Source organism: Haliaeetus albicilla, chromosome 21 (assembly GCF_947461875.1).
Source record: "Haliaeetus albicilla chromosome 21, bHalAlb1.1, whole genome shotgun sequence".
Lineage (NCBI taxonomy): Eukaryota > Metazoa > Chordata > Aves > Accipitriformes > Accipitridae > Haliaeetus > Haliaeetus albicilla.
The window spans coordinates 14,385,475-14,403,768 of NC_091503.1; the positions used below are offsets into that span (position 1 = coordinate 14,385,475).

At 42.5% G+C, this 18,294-nt stretch overlaps 1 protein-coding gene across 5 annotated transcripts; it reads left to right on the top strand.

Moving 5' to 3' along the window:
* Positions 1–505: 505 nt before the first annotated feature.
* Positions 506–13,886, top strand: NQO2 (N-ribosyldihydronicotinamide:quinone dehydrogenase 2). Of its 5 annotated transcripts, none has more exons than XM_069808986.1 (7): positions 506–630; positions 987–1,046; positions 2,691–2,855; positions 4,352–4,482; positions 6,712–6,825; positions 8,132–8,233; positions 9,378–13,886. In XM_069808986.1, exons 2-7 carry the CDS (start codon positions 1,040–1,042, stop codon positions 9,549–9,551), a joined length of 693 nt encoding a protein of 230 aa, XP_069665087.1. In that variant the 5' UTR covers positions 506–630; positions 987–1,039; the 3' UTR covers positions 9,552–13,886. The 5 variants fall into 5 exon arrangements, with proteins under 5 accessions (XP_069665087.1, XP_069665086.1, XP_069665090.1 ...); XM_069808985.1 differs by having other exon boundaries at positions 994–1,046; XM_069808989.1 differs by lacking the exon at positions 506–630 and having other exon boundaries at positions 729–1,046; positions 2,691–2,774; positions 4,352–4,452.
* The last annotated feature ends 4,408 nt before the right edge of the window (positions 13,887–18,294 follow it).

An 18,294-nucleotide genomic window follows, 5' to 3' on the forward strand; every position in this document is an offset into this window, starting at 1 on the left:
TAACCAACAGAGTGCAGCCAAGCAGAATTTGGGCTCATGTTTTATGGTCAATGTATGTTGGCGAGTGACAGCTGTAGCCTTGGGAAGCCAGGGAGGACAGCTGAGGGGCGCGTGTCTCCCCTGACCCTGACAGCACAGAGGGCAGGGGGTGGAAAACGCAGATGGTGCGAGGTTTGCGGAGAGGTTTCCCGCTCGCCCTGCCGCAAGACGACACGGGTAGCTCGGCCATGTATTTCCCAGGCCGTTGGCCCAGTCACTTGATTTCGGCCTCGGATTCTCCATTTGAAAGCCACAGCTGATGGCACTCCGTCGCTGGCGGATGGGCGAGGACCCACCGAACGCTGCCAACGGAGGGGTTCCCCCCGGCGGCACTCGGCCAGGAGCAGCACTCGCTCCCAAGAAACGCCAGCCAGCCTGTCTATTAGTAATAGTTACCGCGTGCGGTAACCGCGGCGGGTGCCGTCTGTCCAACGCAGCTGCCGCAGCGGGCGGCGCCGACCCCGTCCCCACCCCCGACCGGCGCTGGCGCAGCCCCCGGGGCCGGGCCGGGCCGGGCCGGGCGGGCAGCGGGGCCGCCGGGCGGGCCGCTCGCAGCCCCGCCGCAGGGGTACGGCGGGCCGCGGGCAGCAGGTACAAGCACCCGGGGCCGCGGCCGGCGCCGGCAGTCGTTTTGAAACCGAAAACCAGGAGCAGCGCCCAGCCCCTCCCGCGCGGACCGGCGCGGTCCCTGGGTGAAGCGGGAGGGCGAGAGCCGCTGGGCGCTGGTCCGGCGGCCCGGGGGCGAAGCGGCGCTCGGCGCTGCCGGCCCAGGGCTGGGCGAGGCCCGGCGTGAGGCGGCCTGCGGGGCCTGCCTCTCCCGCCGGCGGCGAGCCCTTCCCCTCGCAGCCCCTCCGCCTCCACACGGAATGGTACCTTTCCCGCTGAAACAGCGATTTTCCTTGTACCTTTTCCTGCTGTTTCTCACGCGAGCGAATTTGTCTTTTGAGTTCACAGGCCGCGTCAGTGTCTCAAGACAGAAGCTACTCGGTGCTTCCCGAAAATGGCAGGTAAGAACAAATACCGATAAAAACGCCCCGCGCTTCAGGCCTGGGCGTGCTGGTACGTGGCATATCTGTAATGTTTAGTTGGGATACTACGGTATTACTTTTTCAAAGGACTGAAATTACTTCAGTAAGCGATGCCTCTGAAAACTCCGGTCTCTCCCAGCACTGTGTCCGAGTGCCCCCAGCTCCACCGAAATGGAAACAAACCAGCAGCTTGCAGAACTAATCTTATCACATCTGTGCGCTCACCTCCAGCTACTGAACCACCTATTTACTGAGAGTTAGCAGGAACAGCAGAGAGGTAATGGCTTCTGGTATTCCAGAATAAGTTATGGAGCAGATGGTTAAATAGTTTATACACGTGTTAAATTTATGATAGCATCTGACCACAAATTTTAATAGTGTTTTGGCAAAGCTATTGTTTCATGGATGCTATGCACACTGGAGAAATAATCACCCTTTATAATTCAGGTTAAAAGTGAGGTATTTTTTTCTTCTAAGCCTTCAGCGCTGGTTCTATTCATTATCTCTGATACTTGAAACCTACCTGTCACCCTGAGGGTGCTCTGGGCTGTACTCCTTCTGTGTCCCCTGGAGAAACTGAACTCAGGAGATGCCTCAGGTTTTGTGTTGGCAGTCAAGAACCAAGAGCTGCATGTTTTTCAGATCCGGTAATTTTCAACAATCCCTGGAAATTTCATTCTCTGCGGTGTTTATATATAAATAACTACTACCTCAAAAAAAGTATTTCACATTTCCCTTGTGTTCAGTGATCAATTTTTTTTAGAGAATTATTAAAATTGAATGGCCTATGTACAGTAAAATTTTGAACAAGTAAGCTCTGATACACCTTGTTACATCAGTTTAAGAAGCTCCATCCCCAACATATCCATCTTGCTGCTCAGCTTACCTTAAAGCCACTTTGTCAGCAGTTTCAGATACACTAGGACAGCTCACTCTCACATCTAAGAAAATAATCATGTTGCTTTCTATTGAAGTTGCTGTGATGATGCTGAACTGGGATAGTGACATCTTAAACATCTACCCCAGTGTTTTCACTTGTGCAGCACTGAAATGGAAGATGAGGGGATCCCGCATTGCAGTAGGAAGATGCTCTGAGCTTTCAGAATTTGTTCCACAACAGTTTGAGGGAATCTAAGCTGGCACCACTTTGAACCCAGCGCACCCCTCACACTTGTGCTGTAGCTTGTCTGACCCAGCCTAGGGAGCTAAACCAGCAGACAGCTTTTGTTTTGGTTTAGTTTTTTTCCTGTTGTTGGGTGAGTTTTTGGGGGTGGGCAGTGGAATCGGATGAACACAAATGCTGACTCAAGAGGAGGGACTGGGTTGTGCTGATGTAGGGCAGTGTCACCTGCTATCGAAACGCACCCACTGTCCACTGAGTTCCACCTAGGAAAGCCCAGTGTAGCACAAAATTGCGGAATAGAGTGCATTTACTGATGATTTCCTCAGGAGTCACTCATTGCTGCTAAGCAGGAGTCAAATGCTGCCACTATCACTCTGTTTTCACTAGTTTTGTGCCGCTTGGAAAACACACTACAGAAAAATGAAGGACTGGCTCCACAACCTCTTTTGTATCTGGCTCCTATACTCAAAGGTATCTTCCGGTTTTCTTTCTGCCTCCAGGGAGAAAAGTCCTGATAGTCTATGCACATCAAGAGCCCAAGTCCTTGAATGGATCTTTGAAGAGGGTTGCTGTGGAAGAACTGAGCAAGCAGGGCTGCAGTGTAACAGTGTCTGATTTATATGCAATGCAGTTTGAGCCAAGAGCAACAAGAAATGACATTGTTGGTGAGACTACCCAAAATAGACTTTTTTCAACAATAACAACGAGACAAACTTTCACCTTGTCTATCCTGCTGTACTAACAATCCAGAACAACACTGTTAGGTGCACTCCAAAAAATTGTTGCTATGATTTTGTACAAATATCCCCCAACTAACAAGACCCAGCTTTTTATTTTCTATTAGCATTGACTAAGAAATGTCAGTGTAGCAACCCAACAAGTATCATCTTTATTTTAATAAATCTGATCACTAGAAATGGTCCCTCAATCAGAAAAATGAAATATCCATATAGTGCAGATTTGTAAAACAGTGTTTTGCCTTTAGACTAAAGTGAATGAGGGAAAATTACTATTTTTGTGGTATTTACAATCAACTGAAAACACTTTCTAAAAACCGTCTACTCTTAACAAACAAGATTACAAAGGCTTTCTGCAAGTTAGCTCCAGGCACTTAAGTGCTTGGGCTTTTGAGTTGTCTTGGCACCTCCTGACTACCTTGGTATTATATGATTACTAAAAATGACCAGATGATGCAGTTAAGACTTGAGAAAAACAGTGATGCTCTTGTTAGGCTTATGTGATATTTTCACTGTGCTCTTAGTAGCATGTAGCCCCAGTATTTTTCCAGGTTAGGAAACACAAAGCCATGACAATCTGTGACAGCTGAAACACTTTCTTTAAAACAAGAATCAAAAGGCAATAGCACAGGTCTAGTGCAAGCACTGGCAAAAAATGAGAAAAAAAAACTTGCTAATGACCAGACATAAGCATTTCTAAAAGTCCACTCCTGAATATGAACCTTGGCTCGTAGTGACATTACTGGAAGGGAAAAATGCATTAGCATGTGTCCACAATCAATTTCTGAAGTCCATTTCTCGTGGGTGAGAAATGCCTTCGGATAGCGTTCTGTGACTTGCTAGAGTTTAGTTCATGAGGCTCCTGCCACTCTCTTCTGCTAGAGATTGATGATCTACTAGTTGAATCAGCAGAATTGAATGTATCTATCTGATGTGGACATACTTGAATCAGCTCACCTAACTGTAGTGGAGTCAGCAGAGCCAGCCAATACTGGTTCCCCAGCCCCAGCTGAATTTTCTGGTTACAGAGGCTGAAAAGAAGCTACATAGTGCTTGTGACTGTGTGATGGTTTCAGTAATCCCTAATGCAGAGGCAGAGCAACTAGCAAAATTCTCCTAAATCATCCACCTGCATCACCAGAGTCTAGAGCCAAGCTTAGGTCCTCTTACTGCACTTTATATGTTGCCACAGAAAGGCAAAAGTTTTAGTAGTCTGAGACGCTATATTCCTCTTCAGTTTAAAATCAAATCGCCATCAGCTGTGATGCTGCTGAATATCCACAGACACACAAAAAAAAAGCAAGTGGGGAAATATGGAAAGCAGTAGCTCAATTTAGAACTGTAGATTGCAGCATATATTTAATTCTTATTTGGCTACAGTGCTAGAAACAAGGCAAGGAATGACTGTTCACTTCTACCCACAGGTTGCTTGCACAACCCAGAAGAGTTCAATTATGGTGTGGAGACATGGGAAGCTTACAAGAGAGGAGATTTGTCCAATGATCTGATTGAAGAGCAAAAGAAGGTGCAGGAAGCAGACTTAATGATTTTTCAGGTCATTATTTTAAATTGTATTAAAAAAAAGACTTCAGCTGTAATATATAGGGTTGAACAAAAGAAAAGCAATAGTGAAAAGATTATAGATTTCATTAGGAACGTTGAATCTAGCCAGAGTTAAAAGAGGTAGTAGCTCTGCCATCAACATAAAACAATCTGTATCCAGCATAGCAATTTCAAGGTGTCTGGTTTTTCTGATATCATGTGGATTTTAGAAAATATAAAAAATACCAGGTCATGTGTGAGCATTATTCATGCTAGCACAGTATGAGTTTTTCACACAACAGTGCAACACTGGCATTTTTGGAGAGTAGGAAGGCATCTGAAATTAGAACCTTAAAATACTTGAGTAGAACTCACAGCAGTGCTTCACTTAAAAATTAACATTCAAAAGTAGTCTGATTGCATAGGTTTTGTGAAAACTGGTCCTCACACTACCTGCACTCCAAAATGATTGCATTGAGCAACTCAGACCAGAAAGTATTGAGTGCAAAATAATACTATAATTCTCAATATGAAAATCGTGCCATGTTATCAGGCAGCCTGATACTACCCCCTTGTCTTGGAGCTCACCCAAAACAAACACAGATCTACACACAGAGGTGTGTGTAAGGGCTTATGGCAGCGCCACTGAGTTACAGGTTTGGGATATGGTAACAGACACCAGATCAACAGCTTTAGGAAAAAACACTCTATCTCTAAGTAATGGTAGAGTAACTAAATACAGATCAGTACTACAATTATCTGGGTCATTACAACAGCAAATCCAGTAATTCAGTAGCACAATTATCCAGGTTGAAACAACAGCAAATCCAGTAATTCACCAACACGTGGCCAAACTTCATATGTGGATGCACAAAAACATACATGACCATAGTTATCAGGCAGGCTAGCAGAAAGCAGGGCAAAGCTTATTTTCTGGGCAAGCAGCTGGGAGCAGCCAGTGGTCTCAGGGAATTGGGACTTCCCCAACCAGACTGTCCTTATTTATTGCTGAGTTGCAGAAGCACTATCTGGACTTGCTAACGGATCATTACACCCCATCTCCACTCCCCACTGTGCCAGCTCTGTCCTTGGTGTCCACAACTCCCAGAAGTACTGTATAAAGCAATACTAGCCTCACATTTCTCTGTGTGCCTGTGTGACTGTTGGCTTTAGGCATAGCCTATATATATTCCACTGCCCAATTCTAGATGAAATTTAGAATATGACCATATCTCAATTAAGCATTTCACAGTAAGTCTTCATCATTTTTACGCTATTGCTTCTGAGATAAGTATAGTAAAATATCCCCTGAAGGAAGTGGTTTCTTTCTACTTTCTGTCTGTAGAATGCTATGAAATTGAGTATGTTCTGGTGCAGAAAAAAAAAAAAGAAAGAAAGAAGAAAAAAAAGCTTCTCAAAGACACCATAAAGTAATTTAAAATTAACTGCAGACTAAACTCACCACTTCCAAAGATAATGGTGATTGCCCAGTTTCCACATTGTTTCCGTCTTGAATTAAGCCACATATGGCTAAGTTTTTACAGAATTTCTTCTTCTGTACTGCAGCGTGTACCAAGGTTTAGGGATAGTGATGCATCCTAGAATAGGAGTCCTTAAAGCATTCAAGATAATGCAAATAAGACGTGATAGCTTTAGGCTGTAGTCCCATGAGCTAACTGAAGAATCTAGAAGTAGAGGATCCTACTGTTAAAGAAGTTCTCTTCTCTATAAAGTGATTCAGGGTCATCATGACACCAGGGCATGAAAGTAAGCCTTTCTTAAGATCCCATGGCATTTGTCAGCAGTCTGTCAGATCAGAAGTGATCATCAGATGTCAGTCCTGGTAATAAGGTTCTCTGTATGCATTTTGGCCACATTCTCCATTAGAGCATATGTTCCTTTGGCATTGCAGCAATAGGAGACACAATTCTGTACAGTCTTAAGTTTGAATTAAATGGTGCCTTCCTGCTTCATCATATTCCAGTTTAATTTGTGTGGAAGCCCTCACATTCACTATGGTGTTAGTGTGCTGTAGGTGCTCAAGTAAGTACCTGAGACTACTACATACAGAAAGCACTTCATTTATTTTTGCCAGGCATAGTTACTGCCTCTCCTGACAGAGAGCTGAAGGAAGGCATGTACAAGATCTGAACAGATTAAGAGAATAGGATTTAGCCTGTTGACCAGGCCTAAGGATGGCCCGGACTCTCTGTGCTAACAAGGTAATTTACTTTTTGCCTAGTTTCCCTTGTATTGGTTCAGCATGCCAGCAATCATGAAGGGCTGGATGGACAGAGTCTTGGTCCAAGGATTTGCTCACGAATTTCCAAACTGTTATGATTCCGGTTTGCTCAAGGTATGTTTCTGATATTGTTTTAAGATCATGATTTGCACTTGTCTGGCTTGTTAAAAGTGTCTGAAAGGTAGTACAATAAGGTGAATGCAGTGCTTGCTAAAGATTTAAGCAACCTCCTAGAGATTTTTAGCTGGCCTACAAAATGGGCTTTGTAATTTGGTAGGTGTATCAGAGTGCACTGGGGTGGCATACAGCTTGCAAACAGTTTAAATCAATCAATTTCCTAAAACTATAGTATGTCATTCTTCCCACCACTATAGGACTGCACAAATCTGTAATGAGTGATATACTAGAATAGGTGACAAGATCCTGTTCTGGGATTAGATGTCAAAGTTTGGAATTAAACTATAAAACTTAATCGGAAACCTGAAATAGCCAGTGCACGAGCCTCTGTCCCAGCTATCTTCTTTCAACCTTTTCTTCTTTGTAGCTTATAAATTAAGCAAGATCAGTATCTCTAGATGACAGTCCATAAAATTTTAATTCTCCACGGCACTGAGAATATCCCTGGAAAATGTCGGCCCACTGTCTGATGGATCTTACTTGGTGACAACTGTAGCATCCAGAAACAATATTAGTTTCATGTTTATGTTCACTGCATATTAATCTCTGTAATTTCTGATCTTCTTAACAATTCCAAACATTTCAGTTTGCTTAAATTTCAGAAATGGCTGCCTCACTCAGATGAATAGGAGTAATCCCCAACGATCATAGCTGCATGCTGAGTGCAGGCTCAAGGCAGTTTGGATACTGTGCTGGAAAAACGTTATTTCAATTACGGAAGCTAAAACTGAGTGGGTAGAAGCTGAGCACAAGCCTATGGCTAATACCGGTTACAGAAGCAGAAGAAACACAGGGGTTTAGAACACCTGAGGAACACCCTGTCACCTTGGCAAGTGACAAGCAAGCCCAAGTTTGAAGGAGGACTGTGGCATTCAATTTCTGCCTCCAGGAAGGACAGGGATAAAGGGATTCTCAGTAACAGAGTGGTTTCTAGCCACAGTTTTCCAAACATTGCATAGGGGAGAACAAGGGTCAGTCCTGCTGCATGCAAGAGTGTCAGACATGTAATTCCTTTTCTTTTTAACCTGTATCTGCCCAAAGCCCTGACACATAGTCCAATTGTCTACGCTGTATGTTGTTAATCTTTGCCTCAGAGCTGCTGCTACACATAAAGTCTGGGAAAGAAGAGGACACCACCTCCTCTAGAAATTTATGCTGTTCAGGTTCCCCTGAATATCTCTTGAACTATTTAGCCATTCTTCTTTAAACATGCCTAACTCAAGCACTGCTTTCTTAATTCTAGAACAAATTAGCCCTGTTTTCTTTCACCACTGGAGGAAGCAAAGAGATGTATGCAAAAGGAGGTATCAGTGGTGATATTCGCTACCTCCTATGGCCCATCCAGGTATAATATATGAATATTTGGTTGTTCTTTGCCTTAATTTTTATTATTCCAATTATTTATAACAGTTGTATTATTGTTTCTTTTATATGAAATATAATGTAATAAGAAAGAATTAAGTTGTCAGTTCCAAGCATCTGCAGGTTATAAATTGGGCCCTAAAATCCTGAGACTACTTTAAAAGTGCACAGAGTTTTAAAGTTGTTTTGTTCCCCTTCCTCCAGACTGGAATCTGGAAAAAGCTCATACTGTCAGTCTTTTAAGTTTCTCTGGTATTATAGGACTTCCTTTATCCCTGGTGTGCAGGATTTCTTTTCCCCATAGCTACCTGATTCATGTAGGATGCGGGGCAGGAGGGGAGTCACGCATTATCCTGGTATTAATGATCAGCATACGAAAGTTAGCATGCCTTTTCTTATTGCTACCCTTTTATCAGAAGTAGCAAGCATGCTTTGAGAAATTTAGGTGGTAAGGCAAAGCTACTACTTGATATAATACAATGGATGTGCTTAAGTTCTTTGGTCTCCTACCCATTGCGATTACTAGCTGTCTGCCCTTGTGAGGCTATCTAGTGGCAGAGCTTGCAAGTCAACATGACAAAGAATGAAACACAACTGTAAATTCAGAAATACACAGAGGGAAAATGGCAAGTTGAGCTGATCTGAAAGGCACTAGCCTTCATTCAGGATTGTTTGGCTAAGCCAGAGGCAAAAGGTTAAAAAAAATACTTAGAAGTAGATGAGAAATACACTGCAGTTCAGGAACAATCTGTGGAGATTCAAACAGTACAATGAACTTTAGGCTGTCTCTGATCCTTGCAAATTTAATAGCATACAGCAGGCGAAGAGAACAGTTCTGTGGGTTTAATAGAACTTAAATAGCACAAAGCAGAATAAATGAAGTTGACCTTATTTTTCAGTGTATTATATGTCATTCTACCTAATGTCTAGCCTTCACTAGTGACTGCCAGGACAGGTAATGAACTTTTGCAGTTTATTTCCCTTCTCCTGGTAAATGCACAGGTTTAGAAAACCTGCCTTATATTGGGCCAGAGAAACAGTTTCAGATTTGAATCTTCTACATTCTTGAACTGAAAGTGAAAGACTAACTATTTCCTGAGGCATTTTTTTCTTTGCTTTGAGTCCAGCATGGAATCATGCACTTTTGTGGCGTCAAAGTCCTTGCACCTCACATCTGCTTTGCTCCAGAGTATGTGTCTGAGGAGAAGAGGAAGGAGATGCTGATTGCCTGGGCCCAGCGTCTGAAGGCTCTTTGGAAGGAAGAACCCATAAACTGCTCTCCTGAGTGGTATTTCAAGTAATGTTCAGGTACAAGACTACAGAGAGAAGACTTTTTTTTCCCTCCATTCTTTTTGGTGCTTTCAGTATCTGAATGCTAATCTCCTAATTTGAATGTATTGTAAGTATCTTGAGTACTACACCTAGCAGCTTAACTGACAATATAGCATTTATCTTCATTGATTCTTGAGGGATTCTCTTCAGTGATCGGTGCAAAAACCTTTATGAAGAATTATCCTTGCTCATATAAACAGTGACATCCTGCCTACAAGTGGTTAATAACACAAGCGGTATTTAGTTGCAGATTATACCGTTGCTGCTTATGAAACAGTAAAGTACATCGTCAAGTTTATTTTAACAGTTTTTGTACCAGCTGCCACTTTTTTTTTTTTGCCAGGGAATATGCTGACCATACTTAACCTTGTTATGGCCAATCCTGTTCTTTTAAATGAGAGCTTTACACTTGTGCCTTTGAGCTATGAAGCCAGATCATGAATAATGCAAAAGGCTGTACAGTTGCACAGTGACTTAGACAACTGGAAAGCCTTGTGGACAGCCTTAGGCTTTTCCACATATTTACAAAGCAATATTAAAGCTATGACAGACACCAGAAGAGGAGAAAAACCAAATACAAATATCATATAGCAGTATGTGCATGTATTGCCTTTCTTTATAAAATGTATCTCCCATTTGTAAAGTATGTAGTTTCCTAAAATCAGGCAGTTCTGTATTTTTGTTACCCTAAGTAATGACAAAAAGGAATCCAATCTGTTCCCTGCCCTTTCACACCACTCCGTATTGCTGTTTGGGTCTGGAGGGCTGGGTGCATCCCCTCCGGCATCAGTGTAGGTGGGCTTCCTTGGGGAACCTCCAGCACTGGCAGTTGGTGAGGCAGAACACCTACCCTAAAAGCTGCAGGAGCACTGTCTGTCTATGAGCCAGGATCTAGTAGGACAAAATAACTGTCTGGCTCTTAACATCCGTGATTTTTACCTTGAACTTTAGTGGGATTATTTTTGTGTTTGAAAGCTGTTAACCCATTTTGTGCATATGGCAAAGGGTGGGTTTCTCTCTTAGCTACACAATTTCTTGCTTTAATCAGCTTACCTAACAGCTGGCTTTGCACTTTGATATTAAAATAACGTGGCCCGAATAAGAAACTGTCTTCTAAGTCACTGACAAATGACACTTAGGCCTCTGCACAGAGAGCATGCATCTGCCATACATTCTTTGTAGCAGCCTTGTCATGCCCCACCCTTATGTTTCTTTAAGGGCTATTTGGATAATAAACATGCTGAGCCCAGATTTTGGAGTGGCAGCGTAAGCTTATACACCAGGCTGGGAATTGCTACCACAGGGAAAGAGTCACATGTTCCTGTTTGTCACTGTATGAAGTGAAGGTCAATTTCTAGCAGAGACAGACCCCTGAAAGCAGTGCTGCCCTAAGTTTTTGCAGATGTCTGCCTCAGTGCATATGAGTCAAAGTCTTTAGGTTACACAAGCAAGAAATTTGCTTTCGCTCAGTAACTCTGGTATAGGAAAAAGAAAGTGAAAGGGAATAAAATGGAAAATATTATACATAGAAGTTGTAGGAAAAGCAGATTCTTGCCTAAAAGACCTAAGGAAAACAACTTTAAGTTACCTGAAGAGAGACTGAAGGACAAATGCAAATATTAAAATTGGATGGGAGAGGAATTATCCTTATGTTCACTGCGTTCAGTTACCAGACTATTCAAGAAAGAAGGAAATGGATAGCAGAAAGCAGAAGTTGCAACTGTCAAACCAAATGTTACTGTGCTGGATCAATTGCAGAGCTTAGTGGGTTTAACTGTTAGATGAAGAATCTCAGACTGACCTATGTGATGAAGATACACTTCTTCACACTATTTGGCAGATGCATGCCAGCTCCCCCACACATGGTAGCATTAAGTGCCTATATTAGACTGGATATTTGTAATGTAAGTATACAAGAGTGACTGTGCTGGGTCAGAACAAGGATCGTCCAACCCGAAGTTTTTTCTCCACAGTGGTTATAGGCCAGGAAGAGCAAGCACTTCCCCTGAATACTGTCCTGGGCTTCAACTATATTTAGTGTGGGGGATTTCCTGAGCTATACATGTTTTCTCTATATTTACCAAGCCAAGTAGATGTCTGCTCTGAATTTTGTTCAGTCTTCTCTTAAATTCATGCCAACTTGGAGCAGCCAATACTTTTTGGCAAAGTTCAGCAGGTCAGCTTTTTCCTTGCATGAAGCATTGGAGTGGGGAGTGATCCCAGGGAGAGTGAAGCACCTGGTTCCCAGTAGCTTCGTTTGATTCCTCCCAGTCAACAGTAAATGATCAGTCCCATCCACCCTTTTACATGGTGCTTACAGTTTTGTAGATGTGTGTCACCTCCTCACCTAAATAATCTTCTCAGGCCATGGAGTCCTGTCCTGCTCAGTTGTTCTTTCAAAGGAAGGCATTGGCCTTTGGTCACTCTTGTTGCTCTTCTCTGAACTCCTCCAGTCTCACTATCCCATTACTGAGAAGAGCAGACCAGAAAGTGCATGTGGAGTCAACTCCATGACTTTTGGATTTATATGACTTTCTCTGCTCCTTTCCTAATAATTTCTGACATATGATTTGCTTTAGCTAATGTTTTTTCTGTTGTAACCCTAGATGTTGGCCATCAGTGGTAATGGTCAGCTCAGGGGCCATTATTTTATACATCAATTGTAGGATAATTCTTTTTCCACATGCGCACCCCTTTACATAACTTGAATTTCACTTCCTGTCTCATTGCCCAGTCACTCAACCATTTTTCCAGAGCTCTTCACAATCTGCTTTCCTTGTCCCCCCTCTTCTGAGTAATCTGTATCATCAGCAAACTTTCTCAACCTCACTGCTCGTAGCCCTTTCCAGATCATTTTCAACAGCTCAGATCCCTGCACTTGTAACCTCCCTCTGTTCTGAAAGCTAATCATTTACTGTTGCCCAATTTGTCCTATCTTTTAAACACATCTCCATGCCATGACCTTCTTTCTTATCCCGTACCTGCTTAGTTTTCCTTAAAAAAAAAAAAACTGATACGAAACTTTGTTAAAAGCCTCTTGGAAACACAAGTAAACTATATCAGCCGGATCACCATTCTGCATATGCTTTAACTCCTCCTAAAGTAATTCTTCAGGTATATCATTCCAATTCGAAAGCCATTGTACGAGGGGGTATACAATAAGGGGGAAACTGAGAACCACTATTCAACTGTGACTTTCCGCAGCCAATCTCTGTCCTCATGTGTGTAGTCTGTTCTCATACAGAAAAGTTCCATGTGCCTCGTAATTCTTGTCACTTTCCTTTAGTTCATGTCTGGCTCTCCTGTGTCTGTTCAGAGAAGAGGTAATCAGAGCTGTGAGCTGTATCTCAGCTGTGGACATATAACAGATGAAACCACATTTGCTGAAGGGTGCTGCTCTTGCAGTGCTTTGGAAGCCAGTCAACTGTGCAGTGATAGGGGGTGCTGAGCCAAGAGTTCATGTCCTTATCCTGACATGCTTTCAGTGCCTGCTATACAGCACACTATACAGGGGCACACCTATGTTCTGGCACATGCCTTTCAAAAACTCAAGGGAGAATTTTACTGTGTAGAAAACCAATAGAGTGGTCTGTGGTTAACGAGGAGAGAGAAAGGAAGTGGCAGTATTAGTTTCCTAGTAGTACTGGAAATGTTACAGACAGTTTGATCTAAAGAATGCTTACCCTGCTAAATCACATTATGCTAAAAGACAAATGTAGTCCTGTCAAAACAGCACTGATTTCATCAGAATAAAGCTAGAATTAGGCGAGTAACCTGTAGCTGCATTTCAGGCTGGGGAGAAGGGTATAACGGCAACATACTTTCCTCTTCCATTTAGTCTGGGATTTGAGTTTTTGTTGCTGGTGGTACTCTTCTCCCACACACTTTCAGGCAACTTTCTGGTCTTCTTCTCTACTTGTTCCAAAAATCATGACTGAATTTCTTTTATTTGATGTTCTGATATGGCAGGTGAAACGTGCTTGCAACTTCAGAAAAACACAAGGAAACAAATAGATCCCCATCTGAACTATGTTATCAAGAAGCCTCATAGCTTAGAGAAACTAAGACTGATTTCTTGTGGTAAGGTGCTTTCAATCCAGGTTTCAAGAAAAATTAATGTTTAAAGGCAAGTGTGGATAGTTCTTTCTTTGGTTTAATATTTGATTCATGGAACAACATTAATGTCACTGTGAGATTAGCTGCCTGCTTGCAGGGGAATGTATTTTGCAATAGACAAGTTATCAAAAGGTTGTGCTGAAGAGAGGAACAGCCAATAATAAATACCATGTATAATTGACATACAACCTTTTTTTTTTTTTTTTTCCAAGAAAAATCCTACTATGTTTGTAGATATCCTAAAGCCTAAAGAGCCTACAGTCCACAGGAGAGATGCAAAAAATTTAAGCTTAGGGTGCTCCTGAGTTTTAGTGCTGGATAACTGTCATTCTAAGGGTATTAAAATACCTACTGTATCCATACAAAAATGAAGCTCCAAGATCCATGATGTTTCTTTTTAAATTAGGTGATTCACTACAAAGAGTAGCCAAGAGAGCTATTCCAGCCTTAGTTCCAAAACTCCTATTAAAAAGTATAATAGAATCTTTGACTACAAATATTTGGGGAAGCAGAGGGCTTAGTCCAGAGCAGTAGTCTCACATTTCAGCAGCCTCATTTTAGGTCCTTCAACATAGTGGCAGCAGTTGATCATTTCACAAACAAGTCAGGGAAATGTCTATTCCTGCAATACTTTTGTTGATTCTATCTTACTCTGCTGGTGTTCATATATTTATGGAAACATTCTCCACAGAACAAAATACCAAGGAAACACCTATTGAAGAATTTGTGTCACAGTGCTTGGTGCAGACTGATGTAAAAAAAAAAAAAAAAAATTAAAAAAAAAATTATAAATACTGGAGAAGTTCTTATTTTTTTGAACAGTAAAATTTAGTGAAATAATGTTTTATGACCAGTTATTTCCAGCCATCCAAAGACATTTTTAAACTCGTCCAGATTCAGCAGTATTGGTTTAATGCAGTCTGAATGCACAGGAATTCTGATCTCTTTAGAAAACTCAGTAAGGAGACAGAAGACCAGTTTCTTCCCTAGGTTTGTGCAACTGAAATACCCCATAGCTGGTTCTGAATTACCAATTGCCCTTGATGAAATGAGAAAGCATTTTGTTAACATCCAACAGAGAGAATAAACCAAGGCCTAACCAGCTTGTCAAAGCAACAGACTGTCACAGAGGACTGCCACGCCTACAAATGCTATGTACTCCACTGAGATGTGCAGAGCAAAGGTGGTGTCTTTACTGGAACTTCATATGAAGCCAAGGGGAAACAAAGTCCTCTCAATATACTCTACATGTACACCCTTGTATTTCTGTCATCTGTTGCTAGGCCACACCTCAGCATCTAGGAGAGACCTCAGGTGGTCCTCTTCTGAACTTAACTGCAGTGAAAAATTGTGGCAGCAATCAGTCACAAACAGTGGTTCCCAAGTCTCTTGGGCATCCTGTTCTGTGTTTGGACTCCCTGGGGGACATGGCCCTTCTCCCCATGCATCAACACTGTTGGTTGCACAGTGCTACAGTTTCTCTCAGCCCTCTGGGTGCTCAGAGAAGTACAACAGAAGTTTTGTTGCATTGATGAGCCAAAGCTAGCTAATATCATGGCTTCTTTCTGTAAAATCAGCTGTAGAACATAATACCTTGACAGCTGTTGGACAGCAGTGGGATCAGTCAGACCAGATAATGCTTTAGCTTTAGATTAAAAGGTAGATTACAAAAAGATTACAGACAAATTTCTCCTTAGGGTTTTGCCCACCGATGATCCCCCTCCCCAGAGTTCTGGGCAGGGTGCTGAGCCCAGAATTAATGTTTCAGCATTGACCCATCTCCAGAGGTGAGAACCTCCTGTGCAAGGGAACACTTATCCCTGCTGGGCTCAGCGGAGCCTTTAGCTGGGGACAGCCACAGCACCATTACGCTCAGGTCCCTATGGAGCTCGCAATTCATGTGAGACATGGAGAAGGAAAACCCTCTAAAGAGATACCTGGCAGCAAACTGCAGGTGGAGAGGAAGAAGTGGAAAAATTCAAACCTTTGTAGGCAAAGCTCACTATACTATAGCCTTCAAAGTTAATACCAGGAAAATAACCCTGTGTGAAGTCACTCTCCTGTTATGGCACAAGCCTACTGTAATTTGATTTTAGTTTTTAAGATTAATGAGACAGGTAACCATTCCAGGTAGCCATGGTCTAGCACTGTGGAGTTTTGACACTTTTTATTTATCAGCCCATACAATTTTTCCAGTGGTGCAATGAAATCTGCAGGTTTCACATACAGCAGTTTTCACCCTGCTGACAATAAAACCAGCTACATGTTAAAAAAAAAAAATAAAGCATTTAGAATTCTATATATTTACTTTTTTTTATGTCAGTTTTAATAAGAAGAATGAGATTTTTAGTACAGAGTAAGTGAAGGTTTGGTCAAGATTAGCAAAATCTTCAGTTAAAGTAAAAAGAACTAATGGGCTTATTTTATTTTCATTAATACTAAAATTGAAAACTTCTGCTCACATAAATGCATTATGGTGAAAAGCATTAAAACTGTACTGGCCTTATCGTCCAGTTCAGGATAACCTTCCTTTCTTCTCAGTCAGAATTAAGATATTTCTCCATAAATTCAGATTGCATTTTTTGATCAATTTATTTTTCCCTATTCATTTTGAGAAGGACTGTCATAACTGGCAACACTGACCTCTAAGCACCAACAAAAAAATGCTAATTTCGGTCTTTTGCCTAGCGCTTGTTGGCAAACCACCACTGAATGAGACTGAAACCTTTTTAACCACACAATTCTTATAAATTTAGCCATCTTACTTCCTGCCTTCAGCCCATGTCTTCAGCCACACACACAATGCAAAGCTCAAAAGCAGAAAAAAACAAGCCGAAACAAAAAACCTCGGAAATAAAACATTATCAAAAGATTTCTGTAATGTTTGGGATTGCCACAGAAGACCAAAACTGCATGATCAGCCCACCAGAGATACCATGTCTGGAATTCCTTTTGCCTTATTTAGTTGACAAATGTCCCAGATTCTCTGGACTGCAGGTTTAATAACATCCTCCTTACAATACCTCACAATGTGGATGGACATGAAACGTCTGTATTGAAACTGTGATGAGCTTAGTTTGGCAATTCAGCGTAGCTGTCCTGTGTCTCCTCATTATAGCAGGTGTGATCAGCCCTTGCATCTGCAGCTGTCAGAGCATTAAACTCCTGTTCTGGCTCAGTACTAGCTGATCCAGAATCAGTGGAAAACAGAGATACGCTGGGCACATGCCAATACCGTTGCCAAGATTTTTTTTAAGAGTGAAAATGATTGCACTGAGCATTTTTTGGAGAGTTCTTGGAAAGAAGCCTCTTGTTCAGTTTGTCCAACAAGGTGCAGAAAACTGCCTCAAGTCTTGGAGAGAAAACTTGAAAGCTATCACCAAGGCTGTTCTACCTCTCCAAAACTGCAGCCACCTGCATTCTACTGTTTCCCATCTGTCTTTCCAAAGAGACACCTTTCAGAAAGCTGGAAGGTGGGAGCCACCTGCCCCTCGCAGATGAACATGCTGGCCAGCAGAAGGCACAAATGAGACTGTATCTTCTAGAAGGGCAGATAAGGGTACATGGGTGGTTTAGGAATTCAGATACTATGTTGCTGACCATGAAGGACAAATTCTGTACTTGGAGAGGGCCACAGGCCCAGAAAGTGCCAGCGTTACACACCAGCGCACCCATGTAAATCCCCAAGGCCACATAATACTGAATGGGGTTCTTTTGTTTGCTAATGTTTTGTTTGTATGTGGCAGGAATAGGACTGGTACAAACATAGCCTCAGAAGTCCTCCACAGCTGAGGACTCTATCCATGAAATCTACCATGGGGCCTAGCACAGAATTAAATCAAACCCTCTGTGGCCATTGTGCTTCTTCCAGATCTAGGGCAGTCGGGGGCCTCAGCTTCCACCAGGAAAGAGGACCAGGTTCCTAGACCACTTTTGTTCTCTCATCACTACCAGGCTTGCCCTCCAGCTTTAGAAAGGCTCCCTCCCTTAAACACGAGCTGTGGGCTGCTCTTGTCCTCCCACATGGATCTGCTGCTGCTGTTCTGGTAGTGCCTAGTAGTACTGAGCCGCAAACTCCACAGCATCCACAAAGCACCGTGGGGAACGCAACAGTTCCCCAGAATGGGAAGGCCACGGCAAAGAGGGTAGACACTCATCATCACCATTGTTTCACTGGAGGAAAGGCGAAGGGGTCAGTCTTATGTCAAGAAGCTGTGTTAGACACTATTTCTATATGAGAACAGTTTTCCTAATGAAAATAATAGAATATGTTAGTTATGGCATCTTCTTTGCTGTTAGGACAATAACAAACTACATAAAATCTGTCAGAGATGCCCTAGACACACCTGACCTCTGCAAGAGGATGGACTAGATGGTTCATGGCGGTCCTTTTAGGTTACGTATTTTTGCAGCGATCCCCAAGACTGTTGACAAAGAGGAGAAACTCCTGCCTCCACCCTTCCTGAACGAAAAGCTGCCTCTTCGGCACCAAAACAACAACAAAGAAATGCATTTCGACCACGCATCAAACTCCCAGCTGCTGTCAGTCTCGATAACGTGGCCAGGTTTGCACCATTCATAGATGGTCAGCACCAG